At 36.9% G+C, this 18,682-nt stretch overlaps 1 protein-coding gene across 1 annotated transcript in view; it reads right to left on the bottom strand.

Annotated features, from left to right (window-relative positions):
* LOC121415340 (phosphatidylinositol 3-kinase catalytic subunit type 3-like) overlaps positions 1 to 18,682 on the bottom strand; it is a 39,255-nt gene extending 20,573 nt beyond the window's left edge. The window contains exon 1 of the mRNA XM_041608518.1: positions 18,514 to 18,682. Coding sequence (XP_041464452.1) covers positions 18,514 to 18,584 — 71 coding nt within the window. The 5' untranslated portion in view covers positions 18,585 to 18,682. The remainder of the gene's footprint in view (positions 1 to 18,513) is intronic.

Below are 18,682 nucleotides of genomic sequence, written 5' to 3'. Positions count from 1 at the left end.
GATTTTAATGATTCGTATTATCGAAAATATTCATTAATCATGTCTATTAAATTGTCTAAAAGTGGCAGAGTGGTTTTGAAGAGGAGGGAAATGAGGGGTAGATGAATATCAACGGGTTAATTGCCGTTTTGTATTTTTAGGATAGGGGACTTGGATCACGAGTAATACTACTCCTCGTTATCCAAGTCCCCTCCTATGGGAAATTGGACGAACTTAACACGGGAAGGGGACTTGGATCACGAGGAGTATTTAGACAGTTAAATAGTGTTTTTAATGTGATTTTCATTGATTTTAATGATTTTCATAATCGAAAATATTCATTAATCATGTCTATTAAACTGTCTAAAAGTGGCAGAGTGGTTTTGAAGAGGAGGGAAATGAGGGGTAGATGAATATCAACGGGTTAATTGCCGTTTTGTATTTTTAGGAGAGGGGACTTGGATCACGAGTAATAGTACTCCTCGTTATCCAAGTCCCCTCCTATTGGAAATTGGACGAACTTAACACGGGAAGGGGACTTGGATCACGAGGAGTATTTAGACAGTTAAATAGTGTTTTTAATGTGATTTTCATTGATTTTAATGATTCTTATTATCGAAAATATTCATTAATCATGTCTATTAAACTGTCTAAAAGTGGCAGAGTGGTTTTGAAGAGGAGGGAAATGAGGGGTAGATGAATATCAACGGGTTAATTGCCGTTTTGTATTTTTAGGAGAGGGGACTTGGATCACGAGTAATAGTACTCCTCGTTATCCAAGTCCCCTCCTATGGGAAATTGGACGAACTTAACACGGGAAGGGGACTTGGATCACGAGGAGTATTTAGACAGTTAAATAGTGTTTTTAATGTGATTTTCATTGATTTTAATGATTCTTATTATCGAAAATATTCATTAATCATGTCTATTAAACTGTCTAAAAGTGGCAGAGTGGTTTTGAAGAGGGAAATGAGGGGTAGATGAATATCAACGGGTTAATTGCCGTTTTGTATTTTTAGGAGAGGGGACTTGGATCACGAGTAATAGTACTCCTCGTTATCCAAGTCCCCTCTCCTAAAAATACAAAACGGCAATTAACCCGTTGATATTCATCTACCCCTCATTTCCCTCCTCTTCAAAACCACTCTGCCACTTTTAGACAGTTTCCTAGAGATGATTAATAAATATTTTTGATAATAAGAATCATTAAAATCAATGAAAATCACATTAAAGACACTATTTAACTGTCTAAAGAAGTTTGAATTAAAACAGTATACTACTCCTCGTGATCCAAGTCCCCTCTCCTCAAAATACAAAACGGCAATTAACCCATTGATATTCATCTACCCCTCATTTCCCTCCTCTTCAAAACCACTCTGCCACTTTTAGACAGTTTCCTAGACATGATTAATAAATATTTTCGATAATAAGAATCATTAAAATCAATGAAAATCACATTAAAGACACTATTTAACTGTCTAAAAAGTTTGAATTAAAACAGTATACTACTCCTCGTGATCCAAGTCCCCTCTCCTCAAAATACAAAACGGCAATTAACCCGTTGATATTCATCTACCCCTCATTTCCCTCTTCAAAACCACTCTGCCACTTTTAGACAGTTTCCTAGAGATGATTAATAAATATTTTTGATAAGAATCATTAAAATCAATGAAAATCACATTAAAGACACTATTTAACTGTCTAAAAAGTTTGAATTAAAACAGTATATACTACTTGTGATCCAAGTCCCCTCTCCTAAAAATACAAAACGGCAATTAACCCGTTGATATTCATCTACCCCTCATTTCCCTCTTCAAAACCACTCTGCAATGTGATTTTCATTGATTTTAATGATTCTTATTATCGAAAATATTTATTAATCATCTCTAGGAAACTGTCTAAAAGTGGCAGAGTGGTTTTGAAGAGGAGGGAAATGAGGGGTAGATGAATATCAACGGGTTAATTGCCGTTTTGTATTTTTAGGAGAGGGGACTTGGATCACGAGTAGTATATACTGTTTTAATTCAAACTTTTTAGACAGTTAAATAGTGTCTTTAATGTGATTTTCATTGATTTTAATGATTCTTATCAAAAATATTTATTAATCATCTCTAGGAAACTGTCTAAAAGTGGCAGAGTGGTTTTGAAGAGGGAAATGAGGGGTAGATGAATATCAACGGGTTAATTGCCGTTTTGTATTTTGAGGAGAGGGGACTTGGATCACGAGGAGTAGTATACTGTTTTAATTCAAACTTTTTAGACAGTTAAATAGTGTCTTTAATGTGATTTTCATTGATTTTAATGATTCTTATTATCGAAAATATTTATTAATCATCTCTAGGAAACTGTCTAAAAGTGGCAGAGTGGTTTTGAAGAGGAGGGAAATGAGGGGTAGATGAATATCAATGGGTTAATTGCCGTTTTGTATTTTGAGGAGAGGGGACTTGGATCACGAGGAGTAGTATACTGTTTTAATTCAAACTTCTTTAGACAGTTAAATAGTGTCTTTAATGTGATTTTCATTGATTTTAATGATTCTTATTATCAAAAATATTTATTAATCATCTCTAGGAAACTGTCTAAAAGTGGCAGAGTGGTTTTGAAGAGGAGGGAAATGAGGGGTAGATGAATATCAACGGGTTAATTGCCGTTTTGTATTTTTAGGAGAGGGGACTTGGATCACGAGGAGTAGTATACTGTTTTAATTCAATTCTATTGATCTTAATAATTCATCATCGAAAATAGGAAACAAGTAACACAGTGGTTTAATTCGGATGAAGGGGGACTTGAATCACGAGGAGTAATTATAGACCGACATTTTTTTTACGTACCTTACGAAATAAAGCAATGGAGACAGTTAAGAGAGAGATATGCGTTTTGATTTATTTAGTAAAAACGTGATAGACGAAATAAAGCATAATCTTGACAACCATATCATGAGATTTATTCATAGCATAATTAAAAAGTACGACGAAATAAAGCCTATATATACTGAAAAGAAGTAGATGCAATTTTGATTTATTTAGTAAATTAGGGATAAACGAAATAAAGCAATGTCTGCAGAAGAGACATACTCGGGGCCGATTTATTTAGTAAAAATGTAAACGAAATAAAGCAAATTTCATAGTGTGGGAAACATAAGAAGATGAATATAATCTTGATTTATGTATATGAAAAGTACTAATTTACGAAATAAAGCAATGGAGATTGAAAAGATGATTCAATCCTGATTTATTTAGTAAATTAGGAATCAACGAAATAAAGCAATTGAGACTGTTCGAGGGATATAGGGGCCGATTCATTTAGTAAAAATGTAAACGAAATAAAGCAAATTTCATAGTGTGGGAAACATAAAAAGATGAATATAATCATGATTTATTTATATGAAAAGTACTTATTTACTAACTAAAGCAATAGAGATTGAAAAGAAGTATATAGATGCAATTCGATCTGATTCATAACGCCAATAAAGTGAAGATAGACCAAAGATTGTAGAGCTCGCGTACGCGGCGCTCTACAATCTTTGGTGGAGACTGAAAAGAGACAAGTCACACCACACACCTACGATGGAGGTTGGTAGAAACAGGTAGGACATGTTTTACGTTGTGAAAAATTGTCTGTGGATCCGAGTCACCGGGGACTTGGATCACGATAATGCCCATTTGTCCCAAAGAAAATGAGAAAAATATGCCAAACATTGCCACCCTGGCCTTATTTTGCCACACATGGAGATATAACTGAGAACAAGTTGAATGATCGGGGTCCGGACAGCCCGACCACTGGACAGCCCGACCCTGGACAGCCCGACCCGCTGCCCTGGACAACTCGTCCCGGTCGAGTTGTCCAGGGTTGGCTCTGAATCGGACAACTCGACCACTTGAATTCTTCTTCAAAATTTCATGAAATAAAATTTCAAACTTTACTTCAAAAGTATTTTCCCGCATAATCCATGTTTCTTCAATACATTCTCGACAGAAAAATTGACATTTCAGTGCATTTTGAGCTATTTTGAAAGAAAATAAAGCGAGTTCCCTTGCAACGAGAAAAATCCGATACCGCCGGCGAGCTGTGTTCGTGCACCTTGGCAAGGTCTGCAAATTGAGTTGATTTTTCCGTCACTTGAGATATTTTAATGGTGAGTGTGTGCTATTTTGTATTTTCATATATCATATTCACATTTCCTCTACAGCGCGTCCCAAAAAAAACTATACACTTTTGAAATGGCTGCCAAATAAAAAATCTAGCATTTTGGGGAAAAAGACTCACATATATGGAAAGCCAATGAAGTCAACTTTCAAATGACACCAAAAAGTTGGAAAACTATTAATGCTTGAGCGAGCACTGCCCACTGAAACAAAGGGTATGAAAATTAGGGTGGGCTGGAATTAGCCTTCCAATTTATTTCACTTGTTGAGAGGCAAATCATTTTGAACTTGCAAAGTTAAGGGTGTTGTGATAAATTAATGATCAACCTTGATCAGTTTTGATAGCTTAAGCAAATTTTGTAAGTTATTAAATTGAACCTTTATGCATGAGTGAACACAATTACACTTTTGGAGCAGCATTTTAACTTTATCATTTGGATCTCTTTTGGGGCAGCATTTCAACTTTATCATGGGGATCTCAGCAATGTGTTCATGTGAGTCGGCCAGTCGGGAGAATAGGGGGTGAGAATCGTGAGATAGGGCTTAAGTGGGAGAAGTAGGTTGATGAAATAAGGGTCAACAGAACATTCAGCCCCTGCCCCCCCCCCCGCCCTCTTTCCCACCCTTCCCTCCTGTTGAGAGACTGATGGCTATTCTCATGTACGCGTGAAGTCCAGAGCAGAATGTTGGTTTAATGATTAATTCTGAATTAGGGCATCAACTTTTCCTATCAATCATTCAATCAACAATTTATCAGTAAATCAACTCATTCAATGTGCAATGTGATCAATAAAACATTCATTTTTTCCAATGAATTATTTCATTAATCATCATAATCATTAAATTTTTTGGTAATCATTCAAACTGACCATCAGCCACCGGTCACTTGGCAGTTAAGTTTTGAAAAGGCTACAATCCAGGAGATGAGACAGAGAGAGGGAGAGAGGGGGGGGGGGCTGGAAAATGGAGATGAAGAGGGGAGGGTACCTATGACTTTTAATTTGTAAAAGGACAACAAGAAGAGGAATGCCCTTTTAACCAAGTCTTAGCATACCTCGCCCTCTTGCTTGTAACAGGTACATGTACTATCACATTACTCTGACTCTCATGAACACACTTCTGATGTCCACAAGATGAATATGCTACACTAAATTACAATTCCTGTTCTCTCATGCAGTACATTTCAATTTAGTAATTCATGAAATTTGCCTATTGTTAAAAACCAAAACTTATCTCACTCATGAATAGCAGAACACCCTTAGCTTTGTAAGTTCCAAAGGACTAACCTCTCAAAAAACTGTATGGCTAATTCGTGCCCAGCCTAGCCAAGCTTAGTCTCTCAGGAGGAGAGAAGTGGGGGGAGGGGGTAGAGATGGAGGGAGGGGTTGCTAAATGTTCTGTTGACCTTTAGCCCATCAACTTACTTCACCTACCTAAGTCATATTACCCCCTCTTCTCCTGACTGTCATGAACATATTGTTGAGATCCACATGATCCACATGATAAAGCTGCACTAAAAATTGCAATTCATGATCACTCATGCATTAAATTTCAATTTAATAACGTATGAAATTTTCACAAACAACAAACTGATCACATCTGATCGTTAATTCACCAAATAACCTTCAACTTTGCAAGTACCAAAGAAAAAATCTGAAAGAAATTGGAAGGCTAATTCCAGCCCACCCTAATTTTCATACCCTTTGTTTCAGTGGGCAGTGCTCGCTCAAGCATTAATAGTTTTCCAACTTTTTGGTGTCATTTAAAAGTTGACTTTATTGGCTTTCCATATCTATAAGTCTTTTCCCCCAAAGTGCTACGTTTTTTATTTGGCAGCCATTTCAAAAGTGTATAGTTTTTTTTGGGACGCACTGTACTTATTTAAAGTTATTGCATTGCACAAAACTGATACTTAATGCAATCTTTTTTTAGATAGTTCACCTGGAAAGGACACCGATGCGGTGCTTCGCCTCGCCTGCCAGCTGGGCGACCGGCTGCGCTGTGATTGTGACTGAGTGAGGCAGTCAGCTCAACTAGCTATATGCAAGGTCAACTTACTTATTTTAGTTAATTTTCCGTCTCTTGACATATTTCCCATTTTCCAGTGGCGAGAGTGTGCTACTTTTGTATTTTCATGCTTCTTTCACTTATTAAAAAGTTTTTTTTATGTCACTAACAAAAGGAAATAAAATAGATTTGAAATTATGTCTCAGTAGCCGGCCTCTGAAAATGTCTTTATTTTTGTTCTGAAATAGGCCTAACTATTACAATTTGTTTTATTGTTTTCTAAGTTTAGAAGAGCAGGGTGGGGTGCACAACTGACAATAGATCGGGTAAGTATAGTTATCAAACTTGAATAGTTTATTGAAAAATGAAATGTATTCTGCCGAAAATGAAAAACTTACCTTTTTTATCAAAATCTAAAAACTTGCTTTTCGTTAGCGAAAAACTTGTCTCTCATGTTTTACCTGTCGGTTACTGTCCCAGCTTTTTTTAATGCAACTTCCATTGGAAACAACGGGTCTTCTGGAGGATACAAGCACTTGGGTTGGTACCTAAAGGCGCTGTCACACCTTGGCGTTTTAGACAGCGTATGCCCGACGTATGAGGAATTTGGCGAATACGCTGGCGTACGTCGAATACGTTACGGGTAAGTTTTGCATACGTTGAGAGTACGCTAAAACACGCTGGTATGCGTCGTCATGCGGCGAGGTCGTCGAAAAGTTTTGTGCAAGCACAAAATTTTTCGACGTATGCCAGCGTATGGCTCATACGTCCCGCATACGCTGGTCATAAGTTGTAGGCAAGTTACGCGATCGTTGATACACGTTGACAAGCGTTAGTCGAGCGGCAGCATTTTTTTAGGCTACGACACGTGTTCGTCAGCTGCCGCGCGCTATGCGTAAAGGTGGTGTCACACCTTGGCGTTTTAGACAGCGTATGCCCGACGTATCAAAATTTCTCTAAAACGTCAGCATACGCTGAACTTTGATTTTTTTTTAACTCTGGGCGTATACTTAGCGTATTCATAACGAGTTGGACGTATACATAACGTATTAGTAACTTATATCGAACGCTTCGTTAACTTATAAGTAACGTATTCCAACGAATGCTTAGCGTATTGCTGGCGTACACAACTTATGCCCCACGATAGCCTAACTTACGCATAGCGCGAGGCAGCGTATCGCTGACGAACACGTGTCATAGCCTATAAAAAGGCTGCCCTCGACTATTCAAATCATAACCGCACGATACATCACCGTATCAACACCACCGCCATGCCAAAGAAAACTCCTGTGAACCCCACCTTTGTATACCAATTCCTATAAACGTTGTCAATACGCCATTATACGGTACCTGTAAGTTATAAACACGTTCAGTAAGTTTTGTGGTCATCCGGAGCACGTCTTCATACGTCAATATACGTTGGAGTTAAGTTACACAAACGTTCAAAGCACGTTACTCATAGGTTAGAAGTAAGTTTTGGGGTACGCTGGATATTATCTCGACGTACATCGACTTATGAGTAACTTACGAGTAACGTGTGTCAACGTGTATCAACGATCGCGTAACTTGCCTACAACTTATGGCCCGCGTATGCGGGACGTATGAGCCATACGCTGGCATACGTCGAAAAATTTTGTGCTTGCACAAAATTTTTCGACGACCTCGCCGTATGACGACGTATACCAGCGTGTTTTAGCGTACTCTTAACGTATGCAAAACTTACCCGTAACGTATTCGACGTACGCCAGCGTATTCGCCAAATTCCTCATACGTCGGGCATACGCTGTTTAAAACGCCAAGGTGTGACAGCGCCTTAAGTTAGGCTATCGTAGGGCATAAGTTGTGTACGCCAGCAATACGCTAAGCATTCGTTGGAATACGTTACTTATAAGTTAACGAAGCGTTCGATATAAGTTACTAATACGTTATGTGTACGTCCAACTCGTTATGAATACGCTAAGTATACGCCCAGAGTTGAAAAAAAACCCAACAAAGTTCAGCGTATGCCGACGTTTTAGAGAAATTTTGATACGTCGGGCATACGCTGTCTAAAACGCCAAGGTGTGACAGCGCCTTTACCTACACCAGGGATGAGGAGAAGAGGTTTCAGACTCAACAAGCGATGGCCTTTCCATTTCCTTAATGAGCAGAAATAATACCAAGTTCCAATGACTTAGGCATCAGAGCGGCAGTCCCTTGATGGATGAGGTAAATACAGCTTCTTAGATACAATAAATCAATTTTTGTGCACTTCATGCAGGCATGTCAAAGTTAAATTTCTGGGGGTTTTGGGGGGTATTTTCAAATTCTTTTAAAGAAAGAACAATTGAATTAAACAATAATTTTTTTTTCTTTTATACATTGTTTGAATTGAACAAAAATTTAACTTATTTTTTCTTACATACATTGTATTCATAAAAAATCAAAATTGCTTCTTCTTAAAAATGTGAGTAACCACTACATTTTTAGGTTATTAGTTGTAACATTCTAAATTAATTTTGGGTATGTAGAGGTTACGCTTAATTCATGTGGAACATTTATGTCATACACATCTTCTAGATGATACCAAGTATCGTTCAAGTGAGCTTGAAAGGGAAGTTCACCCTGACAAAAAGTTTATTGTAAAAACAGCAGAAAAAATAATAAAAAAATATTGCCAAAGGTTGAGGAAAATCCATCAAAGAATTGAAAAGTAATAGAATTTAAATTATTTGATTTGTGGTGTCATATGCGAGCAGCATTTCTACATATAAATAAAAGGTAAAAATCGAGAAATTGTCATTTTCTCAGAAAATTGAAAATGGTTTTATTCTACCTATTGTATATCAAAAAACAAAACATTTCACACCAAACATGAAAGTAAGTCATAAGGAACCATTGAAGAAATTAAATTCATACATTTTATATTACATAACATATGGGGCAGCTGCTCGTTTATGGACCCACAAATCCGAAACCTAATATTCGAATAACGATTTTAATCTTTTCCTCATACATTAACCAATATTTTTTATTATTTTCTGCTATTTTTATGACAAACTTTTTTTCAGAGTGAAGTTTCCCTTTTTAAGATTGAATTAGTTGCAATTAATTTAACTTTAATATTATTAAAAAATGTATTTGCTTCTAAACTGAAGGTTGAAATGGTTTGATTTGTTTCAGTAGCAAAAGAGGTGCAGAGCTTCAAATAGTTTAAATTCCTTTATTTTATTTCTAACTTTCCAGCTCTTTGAGACCAAATAAAAGATGAGGAAGGGTTGAAAATCCCTCCAGCTAAGTTAGGGATCATGTAATTGCCATGGAAACCAAATATAGTAATGTATAACAGGTTGTATAGTCATGAAAGTGCAATTGTTGGATAAATGTTAATTTATATTTCCACTAATGTAATTTTAAGATTGTCCTTATTGCAGTTAGCTTTACATAAAAACCAAAAGCAGAGGATATTGTTCCCAGTTGGAATTGTGTCATATTTATTATCATAATAGTATTATCATAATTTTGGTAATGTAATCCTATTTGAAATTTTGAACCAGTATTTATTTTATGTGGGATATAATATGTTTTATATACACTGAAGTTCAATATGTAATACTTGTTATTTTAGATCTGATCAAGTTTACCTTAATGTAACTTAATAAAACCCACTTAACTCCAAAGAAGTAGTTTGAATATTTGGTTCTTGCACTATTGTGTATCCCTTTTCTCGCTGAATATTTACCTTTTATTGAGAGCTGTGGTGACGGGTTCCATGACATTTGCTCTGGCAAATTCCACACCATAATCTTATGAAGCTTCAACCAGTAAGGTCTAAATCTAAACTTAAAACCATATTGCAACCCTGAACCTCTATCTTAAGGGGCTTTCACAATTGCTCGTGCGATTGTTTGCGATCACTTGGTCACAATATATTTTGCACAGAATTGCAACGGTGAAGGGTCGTAAGTAGTTGCGCAACCAATTGTGAAAGGGGCTTTAGACAAAATTAAGCCTGGGGCAATTGTCACAGGAGCAAATGTTGTGTCACATGGTAATCAGATGGAGATGATTGGATGAAGATGGGGGGGGAGGATGGAGATGGTGAAAGGTGGGATGGCCATGATGAGGAGTGATGGAGTTGAGATGGGTGTGGATGATGAGTGGATGGAGATGAGAGGAGGGATGGGGATGATGCAAGGATGGATGGAGATGATGCAGGGAGGGATTGAGATAAGGTTTAGAGATGAGGATGGAGAAGGTGAGGAGTGGTGGAGATGATGAGAGGAGTAGAGATGATGAGGTGAATGGAAATGACGTGGAAGGGTTGACAGGAGTAAGGGGTGGAGATGAGAGGAGAGATTGAAATGAAATAGGGATGGAGATGCGAAAATGGTTGGAGAAGACGGGAATGGAGATAATGTGGACGGAGATGTCAGGAGGCGTGTTGATAATGGGGGAATAAAGATGAAAGGGCAGGGGGGGGGTGATCATCATCACAAACATTGCCTCCACCAACTTCATCATCAATATCATTACCATCATCGTCATTATGACATCATCACCACAAACTTCATCATTATTGGCGTAATGAGTGAAAGATTTTGAGGGGTAAGATATGGCCCATCATGCCAAAGTTATTTTTTTTTAATTGTGAACGGGTAAAATTTTTGACATTCTTATTAGACAAACTCATTTTTTGATAGATTATGACATCATACTAAAACTCTTCTCTCTTTTCGTTTCTCTTTCATTCTTTTTTTTGTTGGGTATTTTATCTTCTTTTTTTGAGGGTGGGGGTGCTCTTGCCCCAAGATCATGATCCCCCACCACCTGTATTCCACTGTTCATTACCAACACCATCTACTATCGTCATAATCATCATCATCAACACCACTAGCTTCATTACCATCATCGTCATCACTAACATCATCACCACCACCATCATCGACATCATTACCATCACTATCATCACCACCTCCCATCTCGTCACAATCACCAGTCCATAATTATCTTCATCACATCATTATCCTCATTACCACAACATCTTGATCATCATCATGATTATTTCATCTGTGATTTTATACACAGATACTAGTACTAATGTCACATTCATCTCTTACCCTGCCTAAGATGGACTTTACATATTCTCACCCAAAAATGACATTTCAATCATTGTTAGTAATAATCAATGAATAGGATTTATATCTCCGTTATCAAATCAGCGCGTGTTGAAAACGCTTTGAAAATGGAACCAGATAATAATGTATGTCATAACTATTAATGAGAATTGATGAAAAGTAAAAAATCAAGATTCAAACTCGCAGCTAAAGAAGTCATATTTGCGTTTGACAAAAGGAATATTTCAAGCTAAAGCTGTTTGTTGGAATTCTTGTAGAGAGTTGGTATGATTATCTTTAAAGGGGTGGTCCAGGCTGAAAATATTTATATCTTAATACACAGAGTAGAATTCACTGAGCAAAACGCTGAAAATTTCATCAAAATTGGATAACAATAAAGTTATTGAAGTTTAACGTTTAGCAATATTTTGTGAAAACAGTCGTCATGAGCCGATGATGTCACATCTCCACTTTCTGTTTTCTTACATTATTACATAAAATCATGTTTTTTCCATTATTTCATACTTGTGAGAATAATATGTCTCCCTTATCATGAAATAAGTTGCAGCAATAAATATCTAATGTACTAAATCAGTTGTCAATCCAGTTTTTCTAGTTCTTGGAGGGAAAAATTTGAATAAACCTAATTTCATACAATAAAATACAAAAGAACAAATGGAGATGTGACATAATCAGCCCACCTATTCATGACGACTATTTTTACAAAATATTACTAAACTTTAAAATTCAATTACTTTGCTATCTGTTGTCCGATTTTGATGAAATTGACGGTATTTTGCTCAGTGAATTCTACTCTATTTATTAAGCTATAAATACTTTCAGCCTGGACCACCCCTTTAATCAAAAAGTGGCACGAATATTCATCCTTGGATAAAGACATGCAAGATTCATTTTCTAAATGTGTTGGAAACGGCATTACCATGGGAATAACAAAAGACGGGGTATTAATTTCCTTCAGTTCAGTGGTATCCCTTTTCTGCACTTTTATTCCTTTGCATTATTTTTCCTTTTTTTTCATTTCTTTATTTGCGCCCCCTGAATGTGCCCCTTAGATACGACCCTGACTGACCTGGGTACAATACTAGTTTTATCTACCATATAGATCCCCCCCAAAATATCAACTTTTGACATGGCTGCCGAATTAAAAATATATCACTTTTTTTTTTGGGGGGGGACCTACATTATATATGGAATTCAATAAAGCCAACTTTCAAATGACACCAAAATGTGTTGAGCGAGCACTTCCCATTTAAACAAAGGGTATGAAAATTAGGCTGGGCAGGAAATAGCCTTCCAATTTAAGTCAGTTTTTGAAAGGCAAATCCGTTAGAACCTGCAAAGTTAAGGGTGTTGTGATAAATTAATGATCAACCATGGCCAGTTTTGATTGTTAAAGCAAATTTCATGAATTATTAAATTGAATTTATTTTAATGCACGAGTGAAGTTCAACACACATTGTATTTTTGGGGGCAGCATTTTAACTTTATTATGTGGATCTCAGCAATGTGTTCATAGGAGTCGGGAGAATAGGGGGTGAGATGGAAATTAAGTGGGAAAAGTAGGTTGATGGAATAAGGTTCAACAGAAAATTTAGCCCCCCCCCCAACCTCCCTCTCACCCGCCCTCCCCTTCTGTTGAGAGACTGATTGCTATTACATGTACGTATGAATTCCAGAGCAGAATTTTCGGAATTTAATGATAAGTTCCGAAAATTGGGGCATAAACTTTTACCTATCAATCCTTTTGTCAAAAATTTATCAATAAATCAACTCAATCAATGTGCAATATGCTTGATCAAACATTCATTTTTTAATAAATTATTTAATAAATCATCATCGGCCTAATCAGTCAATTTCATGGTAATCATTTGGCACCCCCTAGTTCAAACATCAATCCCTCCCCCCCCCCTTATTTCAAACATCAATTTTGCACTCCTACATGGATAGAACATGAAAGGGGATAAGGTTTTAATATCAATGACACCTTTAAAAATGTTATGAGGGAATGTGGTGACCGGGGAGAAAATCTTTGAAGAATTTGAATAGTAAAAACTTAATTGATTTTAGAGCACTTGATGACATGAATGGAATAGTACATTAATACATAATATGGCCCATATATATAGCGATTATTTTTCTTTGTGGTCGAAAAATCTTGGTAGGGCTTGAGCGATTTTTTTTTGGGGGGGAGGGCTTTAATCACCCCCCCCCCAAAAAAAAAAACGCGCCTGAAGAAGAGAAAAAAGGAGGGAAAGAAGAAGAGAAAAAGTGGAAAGACAGAGCGAATGAAACAGTGGAATGGGGGAGAAAGGAAAAAGAAGGGAAAAGGATATAAGACAGAAAAAGCGAGAGAAAGGAGAAGAGGGGAAAAGAGTGACGGTCCTACTTTAGGCCTTTTGAGATAAGCTAATCGTGTTTTTGAGAATGAAATTATGATTTTCTTAAACCTTTTTCTGCAGGACTATCCCCACAACATATTTATCTTGGTGCCCCCTACAAAAGTTCAAGGCCCCCAGTGCACCCAAAGCTAAATAAACCCAGCTACTTCATGCACTGATGAGATCGAGTCAATGGATTGCATCATTTCCAAGAGGTTCTCAATAATATTCCTGAGATGATGAAAAGGATGTTGGTGGCGATGGTGATCATGATGATAATGATGTTTATGCTGATGATGATGAACATTGGTGATGACGGTGACGATGGTGGTGATGATGATATTGGTGATCATGATGATGCTGATTATGATGGTGATTATACTGGTGATACGATGACAATAATGATGATGTGATGATGGTGGTGATGGTGCATGGCGATGATGGTGATGTGATGATGAAGATTATGGTGATAATAATGATGGCGATGATGATAGTGGTGATGGCGATGATTATGATGGATGAGAATGATGTTGGTGGTGATGATGATGATGTTGGTGTGATGATGATGGTGGTGATGGCAATGATTGTGATATTGATGGCGGAGATGTTGGTGATGATGTTGAATGATAATATGATGATGGTGATTAAGATCATGATGGCGATGATGATAGCGATAGTGATTATGGTGATGATGATAAGTGATGATAATGATGGCGATATAGCGATAACGATTGTGGTGATGATGACGATAATTAAGATAATGGTGGTGATGATAATGATGGCGATGATGATGATGGTGGTGGTGATGGCAATGATTGTGACGATCGTGATGGTGGCGATGATAGAGATGATGTTGGTGGTGAACTGGTGATGATGTTCCATTCCTCCTCTACATCCCCTCCTCATCTCTGCTCCTCTCAGCTTCATCTCTCTCTCTCTCATCGTCATCCCCTCCATCGTTTCCCTCATAATTTCAATCCCTCCTCTCATCATCTATATTCCTCTCATCTCAATCCTTCCTTTCATCTCCATGCCTCCTCTCATCATCTCTATCCCTCTCATCTCCATCCCTCCTCTCATCATCTCCATCCTTCTTCTCATCTCCAAACCACTTTTCATTACCATCCTTTTCACATCACCGTCTCCATCCCTCCAATTTCAACTTCATCTCTCCCAAAATGTCCACTGTCTTGATCACCACAGCACTTAATAGTGAAATGTTCAGGAGAAAAAAATACATGAGAGTAATAGAACCCAATATTCACAATACTTTTTTGGGGGTAGACTCTTTATTTTCTATGTAACAATGTGATAAACTTGATCACAACTAAAATTATGAAGTAACACATAATTTTCTGTTATATTTTACAAACAGTATAGCAGCCTAGCATAACAAAAACATGGTCTTGTTATGCTGTTGAAAAAAACATACATAAAGAAAATCAAATAGTGCACCATTCCTGGTATATTTGTTTACTTTTTACATATTCACAAATTCATGTGTGCCAAGTCATACTTTTGCCTCTTAGTATAAAAAGCAATTGCCAGTCCAACTTCAGACAAATAATTCCTGCTATACTTACTTAAAGCCTGCTATATTTGTATACTATTTGTACATATTCACATATTCATGTGTGCCCATACTATATTTGTTGATTTGTAACTCCGATTGAGAATCCTCTGCTTTGGGTGCGAATGTAACAATATAGACAATCTTAAAACTACAATAGTAACCATACAAATTAACATGTATTACTTGCCCCTTTTGGTTTAAGAATATACATTTCAAAATTTATTGCATATATATTTGATTACCATGACAACTAACTTAACCCTAACTTACGTAGAGGGCTCTTTCAAGGTTAAGTCCACCCCAGGAAAATGCTAACTTGAATACATAGAGAAAAATCAAACTAGCATAGTGTTAAAACTTTCATCAAAATCGGATGTAAAATAAGAAAGTTATGAAATTTTAAATTTTCGTTTATTTTTCACAAAACAGTGATATGCACAAATAGGTAAGTCGATGATGCCCATCACTCACTATTTCTTTTTTTTTAATAATAAATATTTCACTTTTTAAATAGATTTGATTTGACAATAAGGACCAACTTGACTGAACCATATTAGCATTAAACAATGATAATTCCACATGTTCAGGGAGGAAGTAATCGTTGTATCACTCGACAATGAGGAGAAAATTAGAATATTTCATATAGTAAAATACAAAAAAATAGTGAGTGGATAACGTCATAGTCTCCTCATTTGCATACCAGCCAGGATTTGCAGATAACTGTTTTGTGAAATTAAGCGAAACTTTAAAATGTCAAAACTTTCTAATTTTACATCCGACTTTGATGAAATTTTCAGTGTTATGCTTGTTGGATTTCTCTCTTTTTATTCAAATCAACTTTTTGTTGGAGTGGACTTGTCCTTTCAGCACTCCCTTAAAATTTTGTTTTATAAATAAAAACAAGCTAAGTACGGTATGAAATGAATTATTGACAAAATTATTGTAATTTCAAATATTTGAAGATCTGCAGTCTGCACCTCTTGATAATAAAACAAATTCGACCATTTTCAATCTTCACCTTGTCTTGAACAATTTAGAAGCAAATATAATCAAAGTTAAGTTAATTTGCTAAACACACTAGAACCATACCTGGTATCTTCTGGAAGATTTACATAACATAAAGGATCCACATACATACCCAAAAATTAATTTGAAATGTTACAACTTTATACGAAACCTATAAGTAAAATTTTTGTTCCATTCAAACAATGTATAAAGAAAAAAAGTAAATTCATTATTTAATTCAATTGTCCTTTCTTTCTTTTAAAGAATTTCAAAATACCCCCAAAAAATAAATTTCACTTTGATATGCCTGCATGAAGTGCACAAAAATTGATTTACTGTATCTATAAAGCTGTATTTACCTCATCGATCAGGGGACTGCCGCTCTGATGCCCAAGTCATTGGAACTCGGTAATATTACTGCTCGTGAAAGAAATGGAATGGCCATCGCTTTTCGAGTATGAAACCTCTTCTCCTCATCCCTGGTACAGCCCAAGTGCTTGTATCATCCAGAAGACCCGTTGTTACCAATGGAAGTTGCATTAAAAAAAGCTGGCACAGTAATCGATAACGAAAAACAAATTTTTAGACTTTGATAAAAAGTTAAGTTTTTCAATTTCGGTAGAATACATTTCATTTTTCAATAAACTATTCAATTTTGATAATTATAAATACCCAATCTATTGTCAGTTGTTAAACCCCCCCCCACTGCTCTTCAAACCTTAGAAAACAATAAAAAATTGTGATAGTAATTTAAGAACAAAAATAAACAATGACACTTTCCTACAAAAATTGTAAACTTCATAACTAGTTAAATATGCCAGCTACTGAGACATTTTCAAATCTATTTCCTTTTTAGTTACTAGTAGTGACATTGAAAAAACCTTTTAATAAGTGAAAGAAGCATGAAAATACAAAAATAGCACACTCTCGCCACTGGAAAATGGGAAATATATCAAGAGACGGAAAATTAACTAAAATAAGTAAGTTGACCTCGCATAGCTAGTTGAGCCGACTGCCTCACTCAGTCACAGTCACCATCACAGCACAGCCGCTCGCCTAGCTGGCCGGCCGGCGAGGCGAAGCACCGTATCGGTGTCCTTTCCAGGTGAACTATCTCAAAAAGTTTGCATTAAGTATCAGTTTTGTGAAATGCGATAACTTTAAATAAGTAGAGGAAATGTGAAAATGATATATGAAAATACAAAATAGCACACACTCACCATTAAAATATCTCAAGTGACGGAAAAATCAACTCAATTTGCAGACCTTGCAGGTTGCACGAACACAGCTCGCCAGCGGTATCGGATTTTTCTCGTTGCAAGGGAACTCGCTTTATTTTCTTTCAAAATAGCTCAAAATGCACTGAAATGTCAATTTTTCTGTCGAGAATGTATTGAAGAAACATGGATTATGCGGGAAAATACTTTTGAAGTAAAGTTTGAAATCTTATTTCATGAAATTTTTTTTCGAGTTGTCCAGGGCAGCGGGTCGGGCTGTCCAGGGTCGGGCTGTCCGGTGGTCGGGCTGTCCCGGAACCGAATGATCGAGTGGCCCGAGGTACCGGTATAGTGCTACATTACCAGTAGAGGCGCTGGTCCAAAAATTGGGATTGTCCCAGAAAACAAGGATATCCTCATAAACCAAGACAAATCATGTCTTGATAAATTGAGACTGTCCTTGTTTATGGGGACGTTTTTTTTTCACTTCCCCTACGGGACAAAGACAGCAATTACGGAAATTGAGAGTGCTAAAAATAGATTCAGTGACCTCAATTCCCCCCAGTTCACCGTCTATTTTTCATGACTTACCGTCTTCCAATAATCTTGTTATGAAACCTGATATGTTTACATTGACTAGCACACTTGATTGGTGTCGGCACTTGACAGGTGAATGAACATTCCTAGATTTCTTGTGTGAAGAAATCCTTATAAACTGAGACAGTCCCTGTAAACTGGGACGATCCCAATTTTCTGACCAGCGCCTCTATGACTACTTAGTCAGTTAGTGCCCAACATTCAACTTCATTCAAATCTAACCTAAAGAACAAGTTGTCAAGTCAATCTTGACGTTCAATGCCATAATAATCAATATATTGATTGTGGGCATGATTAACGGAAAGACGAGTACAAGTTAGTTTCAGTACGGTACCGTTACCGCAATTTCTTTCCACTCCAGCGCGCGCCGCGCCGCTCCCAGGCCGAGGGCCCCGGGCTAGCTGGGAGTAGCTCAGCGGTCAGGCCCAAGGCCCCAGCCTGCGCCTGTCGACGTATGTCACGGTGTGTTTGCCTAAGTTTGACAATAATACTTACATTTTAATCTGAACATTTGCACTTAAATCGCAGCTGTACACATAATAGAACTTATCCTCGCTTTCAGCCATTTTTGGACCAGATGTATGGGAATCCCAGCTCAAAACATCACTCGATCTGTGGCAGCATCGAGAAGGGAATTCATAGGCCTAGGACGTCGACGAACCCA

This window comes from Lytechinus variegatus, chromosome 5 (assembly GCF_018143015.1).
Source record: "Lytechinus variegatus isolate NC3 chromosome 5, Lvar_3.0, whole genome shotgun sequence".
In the NCBI taxonomy this organism is placed as follows: domain Eukaryota; kingdom Metazoa; phylum Echinodermata; class Echinoidea; order Temnopleuroida; family Toxopneustidae; genus Lytechinus; species Lytechinus variegatus.
The sequence above is the reverse complement of the archived record's forward strand: the minus strand, read 5'-3'. Positions and strand labels throughout refer to the sequence as shown.